Raw genomic sequence first — 13,360 nt, forward strand, 5'->3', positions numbered from 1 at the left:
TCTTAGGCCCTATTTTTGGATCCACCCATCTAAAGTTTGGGGACTTTTTTAGCCAACTAAAGTTTAGCTAATGGGTGTTTGGATCCACTATCTAAATGCTAGTTGAAGAGAGATTTATCTATACTACCCCTCCCTCTCACCTCCCACCACTCCTCTCCTTGTTCCCTGGCCCCCTTCCTCAGCCGTTGCTGGCTCGCCTCCGCTGGCTCGCCCATCATCTCCACCGGCCCATGCCTCTTCCCCTCTAGGCGCCGGCTCCTGCCAAAATTCCTCATGGCCAAGATGGACCTCCTGCGCCGCCCCTCATCCTGCAGTAGACGAGGACACTGTCACTATGTAGAAAGATAGCTATTTATATCCGAGCATTGTTGCTACAAACGTAGCCGAACACTGTTGTTACGAATTGTAACCGTCTACACCTAATGAAACTGATGCTACAAATTGTAAAGGTCTACACCTAAGGACACTGTCGCTATGAATTGTAGTTGTCTACACCTAAGGACATTATTGCTATGAATTGTAGCCATCACCTAAGAAAGATAGCGAGAGCTTGGACGATGTATGCGTATGTGCGGCATGCATTTGGACATGGGGGTGGTTAATGAGCCGACTCAGCTCAACTTGATGTGGCTTGTTGTCTAAATGAGCTAGCTCCATTCGGCTCGTTAATGAGCAGAAAAGCTAGTTTAGCTTGGCTTGATCCACCTCGGCCACATCAATTTTGTTTCCCAGTACGAAGCCGCAACAAACAAGCATGCTTGGCCGTTAAAATACACGTACGATTCACACCAACAAATCACAATTCAGAAAGATCATTCATACCAACTTAATCCACTACAACTCTTAATTACGATTCACAAGCAATAAATATAATTTCCTTCCCAGTTAAGAACACAAAATAATTCCCAAAAAGATTAAAAAAATACCAAACAAATACCATGAGATCTTTACAGATGACACAAACAACGGGCACTAGAGCCATGGAGCGTGGATGAATAACTGAATCAAAGTTACCATCACTTGATTTTGGTCTCTATAGGTACAACCAATAACACTTAGCCTATTTAGAAATTGGATTTCCAAATTTTCACACCATGTTTTGGAGTGCAAACAATTAAAATGGAACGTATGCACTCTATAGATTATACTTGTTGAGGTTTAGTGAATTTAGAAGGTCATTAGCTAATAAGAATGGGAGAACGAAATAGGCAAAGTGATATGTATGTTTATGCACTTGGAGGTGCAGGAAGGCAGCTAGCAGCTCAAAGAGCTGGTCACGCCATCTTGTTTGGCATGATTGTGCCTTTAGTCACGCCAGATGGTGTGGCGTGACTAGCTCACCACATCAGCTCCACGTTGTACTTGATTTTTATTTATGCCATCATGGCACATTGGTCACACCATTACATGTGGCGTGACCCAAGTATTAGTCACACCAAAGAGATTGGTGTGATCAAAAGGGCTACTTCTTGAAGATATAGATTAGGAGGGGTTGTTTATAAAATTTTAAATTTAAAAGGGTTAAAATAAAATAAAAATTCGAGGAAGAGCAGACACGTCGCTTTCTCTGTCGGGGCTAGTGTTGTCGACATGCGCCACATGACATGATTGAAGCTAGGCCCCGAGTGACATCCTCGAGGAAAATGTGTGGGTGCTCGACTGCTCGTCACGTGTGATGTTTCAACATGATGTGGCCTTGTTAGATTGATCGTTTATTTGTATGCTTCTATATGCTTATGTCTGTTTTCGAACGGAACATACATCAAATGAAGAGTTTTCAGTGGGATCCCTGGGATCCCATTACATCTGCGATTGATGATGAAGTTTCTAATATCAACAAAAACATCCAAAACCAAAAAATATCGAAAATTGAATTTTCCTTATGATGGTTGGTAGCTCCGTAGAGGAGTAATAGACAATCTAGTTAAGCGTAACTGGAAGGGCAGTTTATGGTTGGTAGCTCCATAGAGGAGTAACAGACGATGGGAAGGGCAGTAAACAATGTTGCTTTTGTCATATAAGGATGAGATGATTTAACATCTAGCATGTATTTGGTTTGGGGATCAAATGAGTTAGGTTGGCTCAGTCCCTGTTTTCTGGGTTGGGTTCAACCCACTTCGTGTTTGGTTGAATGGGTTGGGTTTATTCCAATTTTCTGTTTGGTTAGAAAGATTGAGAGAGATGGATGGGTGTTATTTTTTACACCGTTAGCACAAGTTACCAACAAGTTCCACCTCTCAGTTGTGGGGCTCATCTTCATCTGCTTATCCTCTATTTTTTTTCCAACATCTTATCTTCTTCCTCTATTTTTTTCCAACATCTTATCTTCTTCCTCCTGCCAGTGCCCCTATGCCCTAATCCTACACCCCCGAAGTCCCCTGCAGCACCCCCGCCACCGGTGCCTCCTCACCCCGCCTCTCAGCTGCGGCGGCGCAGCCCCTCAAAGCCGGCCGGCGTGGCCCCTCTCCGCAGCCTCAGCCACCCCGCACGACCCTTCAACGCACCGCGCTACCCCCATCCACACACACGGCCCCACCGACGATGTGCAAATCCGTTGGCTCAGCCACACCACGCCGCTTCCGTCCAGCCCTGTCACCGCGACGCCCCGTCTTGCTCCTCCCCGTGTGTGCTCACGGTGCTTGACGGAGGTCAGAGAGTGGGAGCTCTCGCACACTGTAAGAGCGAGACGGAGAGCGACGGCGTCCATCTAGGTCGAGATGGTCCGCTCATTTTGGAGAAACCGATTCAACCCGCATCTACGTAGAATATTCTCTATATATTGGAGCCATTCCAACCCACGTGCCCTCCTAACCAAACGCAGATTCAACTAGGTCGAACCTGTTCCAACCCACTCAACCCTGAAACACTCAACTGGCTCGTATGGTTTGAGCAATTGTTCATGCGGTTACAACCTCGCATCGTAGCAAATATATTTGGCACATGGCAAGGGATTAGTAATGACCTAGAACCTTTATTGTTACTTGGAGCATCAACTACATATTGGTTTTTGTGCTTGCTTAGAAATGCCTCGATATTGGAAAACAAATTTACTTTTTCCTGCAGGTCATCTTCACAAATTACACGTTGGCTTCGTACATAGACTGGTATCTATTTCTCAGACCCTTGCTGTAACAGCATCTCAATGCTCGACGCAGGTGACCAACAACTTTTTTTTATCCGGACATATGATAAGTAACGGTCAAGTGTACAGATTGATAGTCATCAGTATGCAGTTTTCTCAATTTTATGTATAAGGTCGTGTGCTGATGTACTGCTAACTTCATCAAAGAAACATAATAAATTAGTGTTTTCATTTTATCTTTCCTGTGCTCGACCCGGAACCAGACTCCTCTGCGGATCACTGTCACGTGGGCCCCTATGTGCCACCGGGCCCAGGCCCACATGCTCACTGCCGCGTGGGCCCCTGTGTGCCACCGGGCCCACGGTGGCTCCTCTGCTCGACCTCTGGTTTTAGAGGTGAGCATTTTAGACCCAGCCCGATCCACGGGATGCTGGCTCGATCCGCGGGCTTTTCCCAATCCTGGGAGTTTCCACCCGTCCAGGTTTGTTGTGTGGCCGAGTTTGGCTAGTGAAAACCAGGTCCGATTTTTATCTCAACCATGTATAAACATGTCACTACAGGGATCACGGTTCACGGAAATGGAAAACCATGTGTTGTGTACGATCACAAGCTTGTGTTCTGTATGATGCTATATAAACAGAGGCGACTCGCTCGTATATTATTGTTCGAAGTACTAGTGTACTACCTCGCCTCGCACACAAGATTTTGGTACGTGGAGAAGTTCAAAACACCACACCCGGGCCGCCCTGCACTTCTGCTCCAAGAACAAGCTAGCGGCCGGCCTAGCGCCGCCGTGGCATGCCGGTGCCCTCTTCGCCCATGGCGCCGACGTCGTTGAGCGCCTGCCCCGACATATGGGTCCGCCGCCTTCACCCGCAGCATCACGTCCTCTTCGGAGGCTCGGACTCATCGTCGCCCCCGGTCCCCGCAGTCGGCGCCGCCGCCTCCCTGCCGCCGCCGCCGCCGGCGGCCTCGGCCCGCTTCCGCTCCACCACGTCCGTCGGCATCACCATCTTCTCCCCGAACGCGCCCATCGCGCCCCTCGCCTTCCCGTAGATGTTCTCCGTCGCCGCCCGGCCCCTGCAAAAGCACAACACAACAAGCATCCAGCACGACGGCGGTCACGAGCGGCTCCAGCGTGCTTAAGCGCAACCCAGCATAGAGTTTGAGTACTTCTCCGCCTCGGACGGCTCGTGCGTGCGCGCCTCCTCCTCCTTGGCCTTCTCCGCCGCGCGCCGCCGCACGTCCTGCCCCTGCTGCCACGCCGACTCGTCCGTCTCGCCCTTCTTCCCCACGGCGTCGCCGGCGAGCGCCCGCCGCATACCCTCCTTCTTGTCCGCCGCGTACTCCTTGGCGCTCTCCATCGCCGCCGCCGCCTTGCCCGCCGCCGCGTCGGCGGTAGCACTGCTGTCATCGTGCCCGGCGCCGCCGCCGGAGAAGGTGCTGCGGACGGCGCCCATGACGGACCGCGCGCTCTCCTGCACGCTGCTCAGGATGCCGCCGCCGCCGCCGCGGGGGCTGACGGGCGCCGCCTCGTGGACCTGTTCCCGCTCCCGCTCCCGCCTCGACGCGGCGAGCTCGTCGGCCGCCTTCTGCGCCGCGGACCGCGCGTGCTCCTCGCGGCTCCTCTGCATGGACGCCATGGCGCACCAAACAATGTCTTCTGATCCCAGCTAGCTATCGGCCGGTGTCGCGCGAGCTTTCTGGTCGCTGCTGGGTGGGAGGAGCGCCGTGGCGCGACTGCGCGAGGCGGTCAGGCGGACAATAACGATGCCAATCTCAGAGGATGACGCGGCGGCGGGCGTCGCGCTGGGCGCCGCGTGTGAGGCTCTCCGACACGTGCCCGCGCACGCAGGCACGGAGCTCGATATGGGATCCTAGGGAGACAGACAACGGATAAGGAATGAATCACAGCGTTTGCCTATGCAGCTATGCCTATGCGACATGCCGACGTATCTTGTAGAAGAAAAATTGTATCCTTCGACTCTAACTTCAGTGATCAATATTGGTGTAGGCAGTCCACCTGGTCAGAAGGACAAAATTTAGTCGCAAGCGGGACATATAGCACCAAAGGATAATATGGGCCGTGGGTCAGGTGCCATAGCAGTTCCATGGGCCTGGCCATCGAATGGCACCACGGGGATGTTCATATACGTGCTAAATGGTCAGATTGAATGTTCTTGCATAATACCACGTTATAATTGAAGTAAAATACACGATCGATCTCTTAATTTATCATGATATCATCTTAGATCCTAAACTTTCAAATTGCACTTTTAAATTGCATTTTAAATTACAGTTTTAAGATCCATGAATTTATCTTAAAATGCCATCCGAGTTTCTAAGTTCTCAAAATTCATTTTCAAGTTCAGTTCTCAAAATTCATTTTCAAGTTCAGTTCTCAAAATTCATTTTCAGATCCCATCCTCAAGTATCGTACGAGTCCTTAGAGCAACTCCAAGAGTATTCTAAAAACTTCTTCCCAAAACGAGGTATTAGGGGCTATGCTAAAACATTTTCCCTCTAAAAACATATCAGGCCACAGCAGAATGCTAAAAAGTTAGTCTCCCAATATTTCAAATCAGAACACGTCATCACGTCGGGCAGTCCGTTTTTTCCCTCCACCACCGTGACCAGGTCTCCACGTTGTTAATTTTTCCTCCGTCAAAATCAGCAGCCCCCTTGCGAAGCTGCTTTCGTACCTAGGGAAGGCCACTGCATCTCTTCAGCCAATGGATCAGCACAAGCTGAAAGAGCAACAGCCTTCAGGCGGACAAGCAGTATCGCAAGCACAATTGTCAGATACAACAGTTGGGTTTACCCAAGTCACCTACCCAACGGCCAGGGTATTATTGTCTATTTAGATCGAGATCAACAGCTACTATACTGCTAAATTGCTGTTCATGTCAAGTTCGTCTTGTCATCAACAAGAATGGCCTTTCTCATCTTCTTCTGCTTTACTGCATCCTTTCTTCCCCTTTCCATCTCTTCTCCATTGCCAATCCACTCCTCAACCACAGGTGGGCAACAGGTCGTGCAAGATTTAGGCCCCGTTTGGTTCCCTTTGCTTATTTTTAGCACATGTCGCATCGAATGTTTAGATACTAATTAGGAGTATTAAACATAGACTATTTACAAAACTCATTACACATATGGAGGCTAAACGGCGAGACGAATCTATTAAGACTAATTAATCCATCATTAGCCAATCAACACATTGTCAAATCATGAACTAATTAGGCTTAATAGATTCGTCTCGTCGTTTAGCCTCCACTTATATAATGGGTTTTGTAAATAGTCTACGTTTAATACTCCTAATTAGTATCTAAACATTCGATGTGACGGGTGCTAAAAATAAGCAAAAGTAACTAAACGGGACCTTAGTCAGGTAGCTAAACTGTATTAATTTCTGAGACTAAATTATACCATCGTCTTACCGTCAGTGAGTTTAATCTTCATTGTTCTTTTACAGAAGCGTGAATACATCACAATACCGACGGATGCTTGATGGCGACTGCGGCACCGGCAACCCAGTGACATCACAACACCGACGGATGCTTGACGGCGACTGCAGCACCTGCAACCCGGTGGACGACTGCTGGCGCTGCAACCCGAGCCGGGATGACAACCGGCAGCGCCTCGCCGACTGCGCTGTCGGGTTCGGCCGCAAGGCCGGCGGCAGCAAGAACGGCCGGAACTACACGTGCCGCTCGCCCTGCCGCCGCCACCCCTCGCCCTGCCACCGTCCCCCCTCGCCCCCCGCTTGCCCCGCCGGCGCTGCCACCCCCGCCGGCACCGCACACCCCGCCGCCGCCGCAGCCCCTCCCAAAGCTAGCAGAGAGATCTTTGCAACTTGCAAACAAAAAAGGTATCAGTTTGATGGGATCCAATACCTGCTTGTGCCGATTCACCATGGCGTGGAGAAGAGGAGCGACCTCGATGCGCCCATTGGCGGCGGTGATGTGGAGCGCGGAGAGGCGGTCGTAGAGCGCGGCGAGGGCGTCGAGGTCCCCGAGCTGCGCTGCACGAAAGTAGTCGTGCTCGTCGCGCGGTGCAGGCACAGTTGACGCCGTGCCCCATGGGGTGGCGGCCATGGGGGGCGGCACGGGGCGACCGGCGGGCGCTGACGGGCAGCCCCTATGCGGCGGCCGGCGCCTGGTGCGCGCGCTCGGGAAAAAGTAGGCACGGGAAAGAGGTCGAGGACGGATTGGGGAAGCGCTCGCGACGCGAAAATATGCGGGGGAGGGGTGTTTTTTCGTGTCGCCAATCTTTTGGTGGAATTTTAGGTGGATTGTGGGAGTTCTTTTTTTTCTTTTTTTTCCTAAAGAAGAAGGTATTGGGGTAAAGATTAGCACCCTTTTGGAGTTGCTCTTAGATTATTAAATTCTTAAAGTGCATTTCAATCGACAAGCAACACGTGCGTGATGATGGCAACGGGACGGGGCGGGGCGAGGCCGGGGTGACGCTCCCCGTCCCCGCCCCGGTCCCCGAGTGCCGTCCCCCGCCCCGGCCCCGAAACGCATTTCGGGGAAAAACTCGGTCCCGGCCCCGGCCCCGGCGGATCCCCGCCCCCGATCGGGGGGCCGTGGGGGTGTTGAGGTGAGAGCAGCGGCGCGGCGAGGAGCTGAGGACGACGGCAGCGGCGGGCGCCCCGACGATGGCGGGATGCAGCAGCGTGAGGAGGGCAACAGCTCGGGAGCTGCCGAGGACGACGACGAAAGGCAGCGGCGAGAGGACGGCGAGTCGGCGACGGGCGCTCCAGCGAAGAGGTTGAGGGGTCCGACCGGCTGAGGGAGCGAAGGCGTGAAGCTCCTGGCGAGGAAGACGACGCGAGAAGAACGGCGGCGCGAGAAGGCTGCTAGTGGCTGACTGGCTGCGACCTGGGTCTTGGGGAGCCGATGAGAGAAACCTAGGGTTATTTTACGTGCGCTGATGGGCTGAATATTGGTGGGCCTTCGTTTTGTCGCCTGTTATTTCTGGTGCCCGTGAAGGCCCACGGGGCCGAAACTCCCCCCGTCCCTGCCGCTACAGTATTGGGGCCCCGACTGGAGGACCTCGCGGGGGCAAAATATGCCCCGTCCCCGACCCCGAGGGGGCAATCCCCGCGGAGCCCCGTCCCCACCGGGAATTTTGCCATCCCGACACTAGCGTACGGTGGTTGTGAACGCGAAGCATTGTCATCAGCGGAAGATGACCAGTTTTAAGATTTAAAAATTGTATTTCGAGAGTTTTAGGACGCAAGTGAAACCCGAGTACAGCTTAAATATACACTTTATTAAATATGCACTTTGTGAGTTTAGAGACCAGATAATACCAATAATATCTAAAATAATACCTTGAAACAAATTTAGAACAAATTTAGTAACCGATAATACCTTGAGACAAATTCACTTTATTAAATATGCACTCATCATAATACCAATAATACCTAAAATAATACCTTAAACAAATTTAGTAACCGGGACCGATATTACCTCAAGACAAATTTAGGAACGGACCGGATAATACTACACTCAAGGACAGCCTAAATATACACCGAAAACACTACAAGTCAAGTTCTTCTACTTTGGAGTACAAGTCAAGTTCTTCTTCTTTGGAGATATGCGTGAGCTTAAACAAAATTTATGACGCGTGATGTAGCATCGGAAAACTTAGTTGCGACGTTGGTAACAAATTTGACAAGTAATTTGTCAACAGCTTGTGCAAGATGCCCAAAGATTACCATCGCATACTAAGCTACTAACTAGTTGGTGCAAGTGCTTTGGCGACCTACTATGAAACTGTTTCGCAGGCGCAGCGGTGGCCGATTACGGAGCCCGATTTTGAATGTTAGAATCCCCACGGGCACGGAGAAAATAGAATCCTCATCAAAATTTATTTGGTTATTGTACATACACGTGAGTATAGAGATAAAAGATCGAAGTAATTCTTGTTGCAAGTTAATAAGCTGTATAAACTTCATGGAACAGAAGAGATCGAGACGCGACATCGTCTCCTTATTTTCGTAGCGTAGTTGGATACACGAGAAGCACGCACCGCCGGCCAGGTCATCTCCGGCGGCCCCCCTCGCCTGTTCCGAGTATTTCTCAGGCTATCACCCAGAGCGCCGCCGCCGTGGCATGCCGGTGCCCTCCTCCCCCATCATGCCGACGTCGTTGAACGCCTGACCCGTCATCTGGTCCGCCGCCTTCACCCGCATCATCACGTCCTCCTCCGACTCCTCGCCGCGCAGCTTCGTCTTGTCCGCCGCGTACTCCTTGGCGCCCTCGGCCCTGTCCGCCGCCGCGTCCATGGCGCCCCTCGCCCTGTCCGCCGCCGCGTCCTTCGTCTCGGCGGCCTTACCCATGGCCGCGTCCGCCACGCCCCTCGCCTTGGCCTTGCCTTCCTCTGCGTAGTCCCCCGCGGTGGCCATCGTGTCTCCGGCGGCGCTGTCGCGGGTGGTGCCGGTATTGGTACCGCTGCCCCGGCCGCCGTCGCCGCTGGAGAAGGTGTCCTGGACGGCGCCCATGACGGAGCGCGCGCTGTCCTGCACGCTGCTCAGGATGCCGCCGCCGCCGCCGGCGCGGGGGCTGGCGGGCGCCTCGTCGCGGACCTGGTCCCGCCTCGCGGCGTGGAGCTCGGCGGCGGCCTTCTGCGCCGCGGACTGGGCGCGCTCCTGGTGGCTCTTCTGCATCGACGCCATGGTGCCGAGCTGGCTTTCAGAACTGATCGTCGTTCGAGTGGGTTTTTGTTTGCTTTGCTGGTAAGCTGGTGCGAAGTGGAGGAGCACGGCGGCGCGAGGTGGGAGATAAAAAGGGTGGCGAGAGGTCTCCCGAGAGAGGGTGACGCGGCGGGGGGCGGCTGCCGCCGGCGTCGCCCCTGCACGACGCGTGTGAAGCCGGAGGACACGCACGCATGCTGCATGTGCCGCTCCAGGATAAGTAAGGGAACTTGGGCAGTGCTGCTGTCCCATGCGCAACGGAGTCAGTACAAAAATTCGAGGCAATTATTGCGCTATCCTTTTTTTTTTGCTTGAGTGCTCCAAAGAACTTTGGTTGTAGGCGCATCCAGCAGCATCCTCCTCACCTCAACTTGTTCTTGTGTGTCACTAATTCATGAACAACGCCTTTGTGTAGCCGGCTCAAATGTTAGGTGCTCTTAAGGTCTCCTTTGACACAGCTCATCCCAAAACGGCTTCAACGGTGAAGCCAAAGCCGGTGAAGCTAAAAAAAATTGGCTTCACCCGACTTCTAGGTCATTTTAGTCCCGGCTTACAAAACGGCTTCATGCTACAGTGTCTTGATTTGCGTGAAATAGATGAAGTCAAAGCCGAAATAAGCCGAGCCGAAATAAGCCGTGCCAAGGAGGACCTAAAATTTAAACACATGTACGTTGTATAAACACTTAAAGATAGGGTAACATATACAACCAAGTTTACATAAATAGAATAGTAGGGAAAAAAATTACACGTCATCGGCCTCACATCGCCGAGGCTCAGAGTCCAACCTCCCTTGATACCGAGCTGTGTGAGACGTGACAAATCACTTGTAAGGAGATTCCTCGAGGTGCTGCACCCGGCACCTCCGCCCCATCGGGATGGGTCGGCAATAGAACAGCTCCGCCTTGCCGGGGGCACAGCCTGCGCCCGCAACCTTCCTGCTCAGGCCCTTCGTCGGCATCCCCAGGCCAATCCCCGGAGCCCTCGAGCACGCCCGAAGAGACTCGAACACGACCACCAGCCTCTTCGCGTTTGTCCGCCGGTCGTCGGCGTCGGACTTGACGGCAGGCACAGCCGCGGCGCGCCGCTCATCGTCGGAGACGGAGACCACCAGGCTTTTAGGTGGGGAGAACAGCTCCTGCGCGTGCTTCTCCTTCGCGGTGGTGCGAATGGAGACCTCGGACGTCGTATCTGGTTTCCTCCTGCGGCCCGGACGTGACGGCGGCGGCAGCGGCAGCGGCGCTGTCTCCATCCTGATGAGCTGCTCGAGGCTTGGCCTCCTCCTCGCCTCCCGGCGCTCCACCACGGCCCCGGCCGCCGTCTTCTTGCTCGGCTGCTCGACGCTTGGGCTGATGGCGTCAGTATCCGCGCACGTCGTCATCCGGAGGACGGCGGCGAAGGGCGAGCATATGAGCCTCATGACGGCGTGCCTCGGCGTCCTCGTCGCCTTCCCGTGAAGCTTCGGAGGAGGAGGCGGAGTAGACACGCCGGCCAAGAGCACCGGAGACCCATCGTCGTCCAAGAGCGACGCGGACTCGTCATCGTTGCGGACGACGACACCGGATGCCATCGGTGGCACTGGCACGCCTTCCTTTCTTTGGTATATGAGGTGATCACCCCGGGCGTTCTGCAACTGCAGGCACGAGGAAGATGAGCTGGGCAACAAGTGGTTTTTATACGAGAGCCGAGCTGCTGGCTAGTGAGCTGGCTAGGTTGGTGTGGAGTTTCTGCTGAGTAGATAGGCTTCGTGGTTGGTTGAGCTACCGTACTGAGGATCTGAGATTGTGGCATTTTGTTGGTTGGGGAGGTTTCGAAATTGCAACCTCGTGATGGAACGTTACGAGTGTGATGTTGGCATAATGCGCAGAGCAGAACAAACAGATTGCATTATGTGTACACTGAATAAATTGGTTAGGTCGTTTATAGATGAATTTTCAGAGAACATTGCTGAACTTCTTTTGGAGACTTAATCAGCATGAACATAGGGACCCACAGCACGCCTAGACAAGGAAGGAAATACTGGCATACTTGTAATTTTTCGATAATAGTATGTTTGGCCAACCTCCAATTCTGGATTTTGAGATCTCAAGGACTCAAGCTAAAAGCTAGAAGTAGATGTATATAAAAGTTGCTTTGGAGAAAGCTCCTGCACGTTGTGCTTCCGGGAGCTGGATTTTGACGCTATGTCATTGAGGCCGAAAGCCGAAGTGTGCGGGAAGATACATGGGGCTGGACCTGTTTTGGATGCCTAGTTTTTCTTGAAAAGATATGATACCAAGAAGTTATAGTTCTAAATACTACTTTTGAGTTTAGACAAAAAATTGAGTTTAGACAAAACACATGGAGTTACTAAACTCCAAAATAATTACTACACCAATGCTACCATTGTTTTCTTCTTGTTTGAAATATTGTGAGAATTGTTGCAACCAAACACCCTAGCTTTTTCAAAATCAGAGTATTTTACAAAATCATAGTGTTTTTCGAAAACTAAGAAAAAAACATCTTATCCAGACGCAGCCTTAATTGTTGGCATGTGGTTTGTTCAAATAAAGATGTTGGCATGTGGTTTGTTCAAATAAAGACAAGAAGTCAATTTGTATATATTATAATGCTATTAAAGAAAACGTGAGGCAAAGCATCCGTGCTCCTGCGGCGACCACCGTCACCGCCAACAGCCTCGACACCAGCCGCCGCTGCCGCCGGCCGACAGTGGCGCTGCCCCCCTCCCCGGGATAGATCCCCAGTACCCGCAAGGAAGGAAGAAGACGGACTCCTACTAGGATTCCTTTGTAATCCTACTAGTACTCCTCCTTGTAACCGACTAGTAATCCCACCCCATGAAGTATGCAAAGGAGGGTAGGGGTACCTAGATCAGCAAATCAGACCAACAGTGACGAAGACCTCACAAAACCGCAACAGAGGATTAAATCCTCAATACCAAACAACACCCAAGCGCAGGGCGTAATATACAACACCCCAAATAGGACGTAGGGTATTAAACTATTCTGGCAATCCTTGTATCCTCACTTTTACCTTCGAGTTCCAGGACATAGACATGCACCCTCATTTTTCCTTTCCTGCCTCCCTCTCTCCTCTTTTTTTTTTTCTAGATCTGGATCTTGGACCCTCCGGCGCCATTGACGGTTGACGCGATGACGGCGGCTGCGGGGAGCTCGAGGCTGCTTGGCATTGAGTTGAATGGTGCGATGGTGTTGTGCGGCGCGTGCTGATGTCCCAATCCAATTGGCCAGTGTTGTTTGATGTTTTTCTTTTCTTATTTTCCTAGTGTGGGTTTCATCTTTCTTTTAATATAATTGGCAGCTCTCCTGCCTGATTCGTTTCAAAATTTTGTATATATTTTTCTTAAAGAAAGGTCAATATTTATTACTGGAAGTAGGAGAAGATGCAATACAAAACGATGTAGTTGATAGATAACATATATGAACAACAATTATTTGAACAATTTGTATTGCTATTCTACAAAATCATGGTAGTTTTCATTTTCACCTCTAAGGCTCTAACATAAGTTGAATGGAAAAAGTTTGCATCCAGATAAGAGAACCTAACAATTTTCATTTTAC

At 51.6% G+C, this 13,360-nt stretch overlaps 3 protein-coding genes across 3 annotated transcripts; all 3 read right to left on the reverse strand.

The window, feature by feature from the left end:
* Positions 1-3,657: 3,657 nt before the first annotated feature.
* On the reverse strand, positions 3,658-4,998 carry LOC101779356 (late embryogenesis abundant protein ECP63). The gene is given in 4 exon segments (XM_014805263.2): positions 3,658-3,939; positions 3,941-3,982; positions 3,985-4,162; positions 4,256-4,998. Coding segments are annotated over 4 exon segments (765 nt in total). The 5' UTR covers positions 4,726-4,998; the 3' UTR covers positions 3,658-3,864.
* A 3,942-nt stretch (positions 4,999-8,940) lies between these two features.
* LOC101779746 (embryonic protein DC-8) lies at positions 8,941-9,857 on the reverse strand. Its single transcript, XM_004967637.3, has one exon. It carries the CDS (start codon positions 9,762-9,764, stop codon positions 9,177-9,179), a length of 588 nt encoding a protein of 195 aa, XP_004967694.1. The 5' UTR covers positions 9,765-9,857; the 3' UTR covers positions 8,941-9,176.
* A 575-nt stretch (positions 9,858-10,432) lies between these two features.
* Positions 10,433-11,412, reverse strand: LOC101780149. Its single transcript, XM_004967638.2, has one exon. The coding sequence runs from the start codon at positions 11,347-11,349 to the stop codon at positions 10,603-10,605; it is 747 nt and encodes a 248-aa protein (XP_004967695.1). The 5' UTR covers positions 11,350-11,412; the 3' UTR covers positions 10,433-10,602.
* Positions 11,413-13,360: the final 1,948 nt, after the last annotated feature.

The sequence above is a fragment of the Setaria italica genome, chromosome V (assembly GCF_000263155.2).
Source record: "Setaria italica strain Yugu1 chromosome V, Setaria_italica_v2.0, whole genome shotgun sequence".
In the NCBI taxonomy this organism is placed as follows: domain Eukaryota; kingdom Viridiplantae; phylum Streptophyta; class Magnoliopsida; order Poales; family Poaceae; genus Setaria; species Setaria italica.

What these genes read in the sequence shown, in the direction of transcription:
- LOC101779746 (XM_004967637.3), bottom strand. Translation starts at nt 9,764, where the DNA reads ATGGCGTCGATGCAGAAGAGCCACCAGGAGCGCGCCCAGTCCGCGGCG.
- LOC101780149 (XM_004967638.2), bottom strand. Translation starts at nt 11,349, where the DNA reads ATGGCATCCGGTGTCGTCGTCCGCAACGATGACGAGTCCGCGTCGCTC.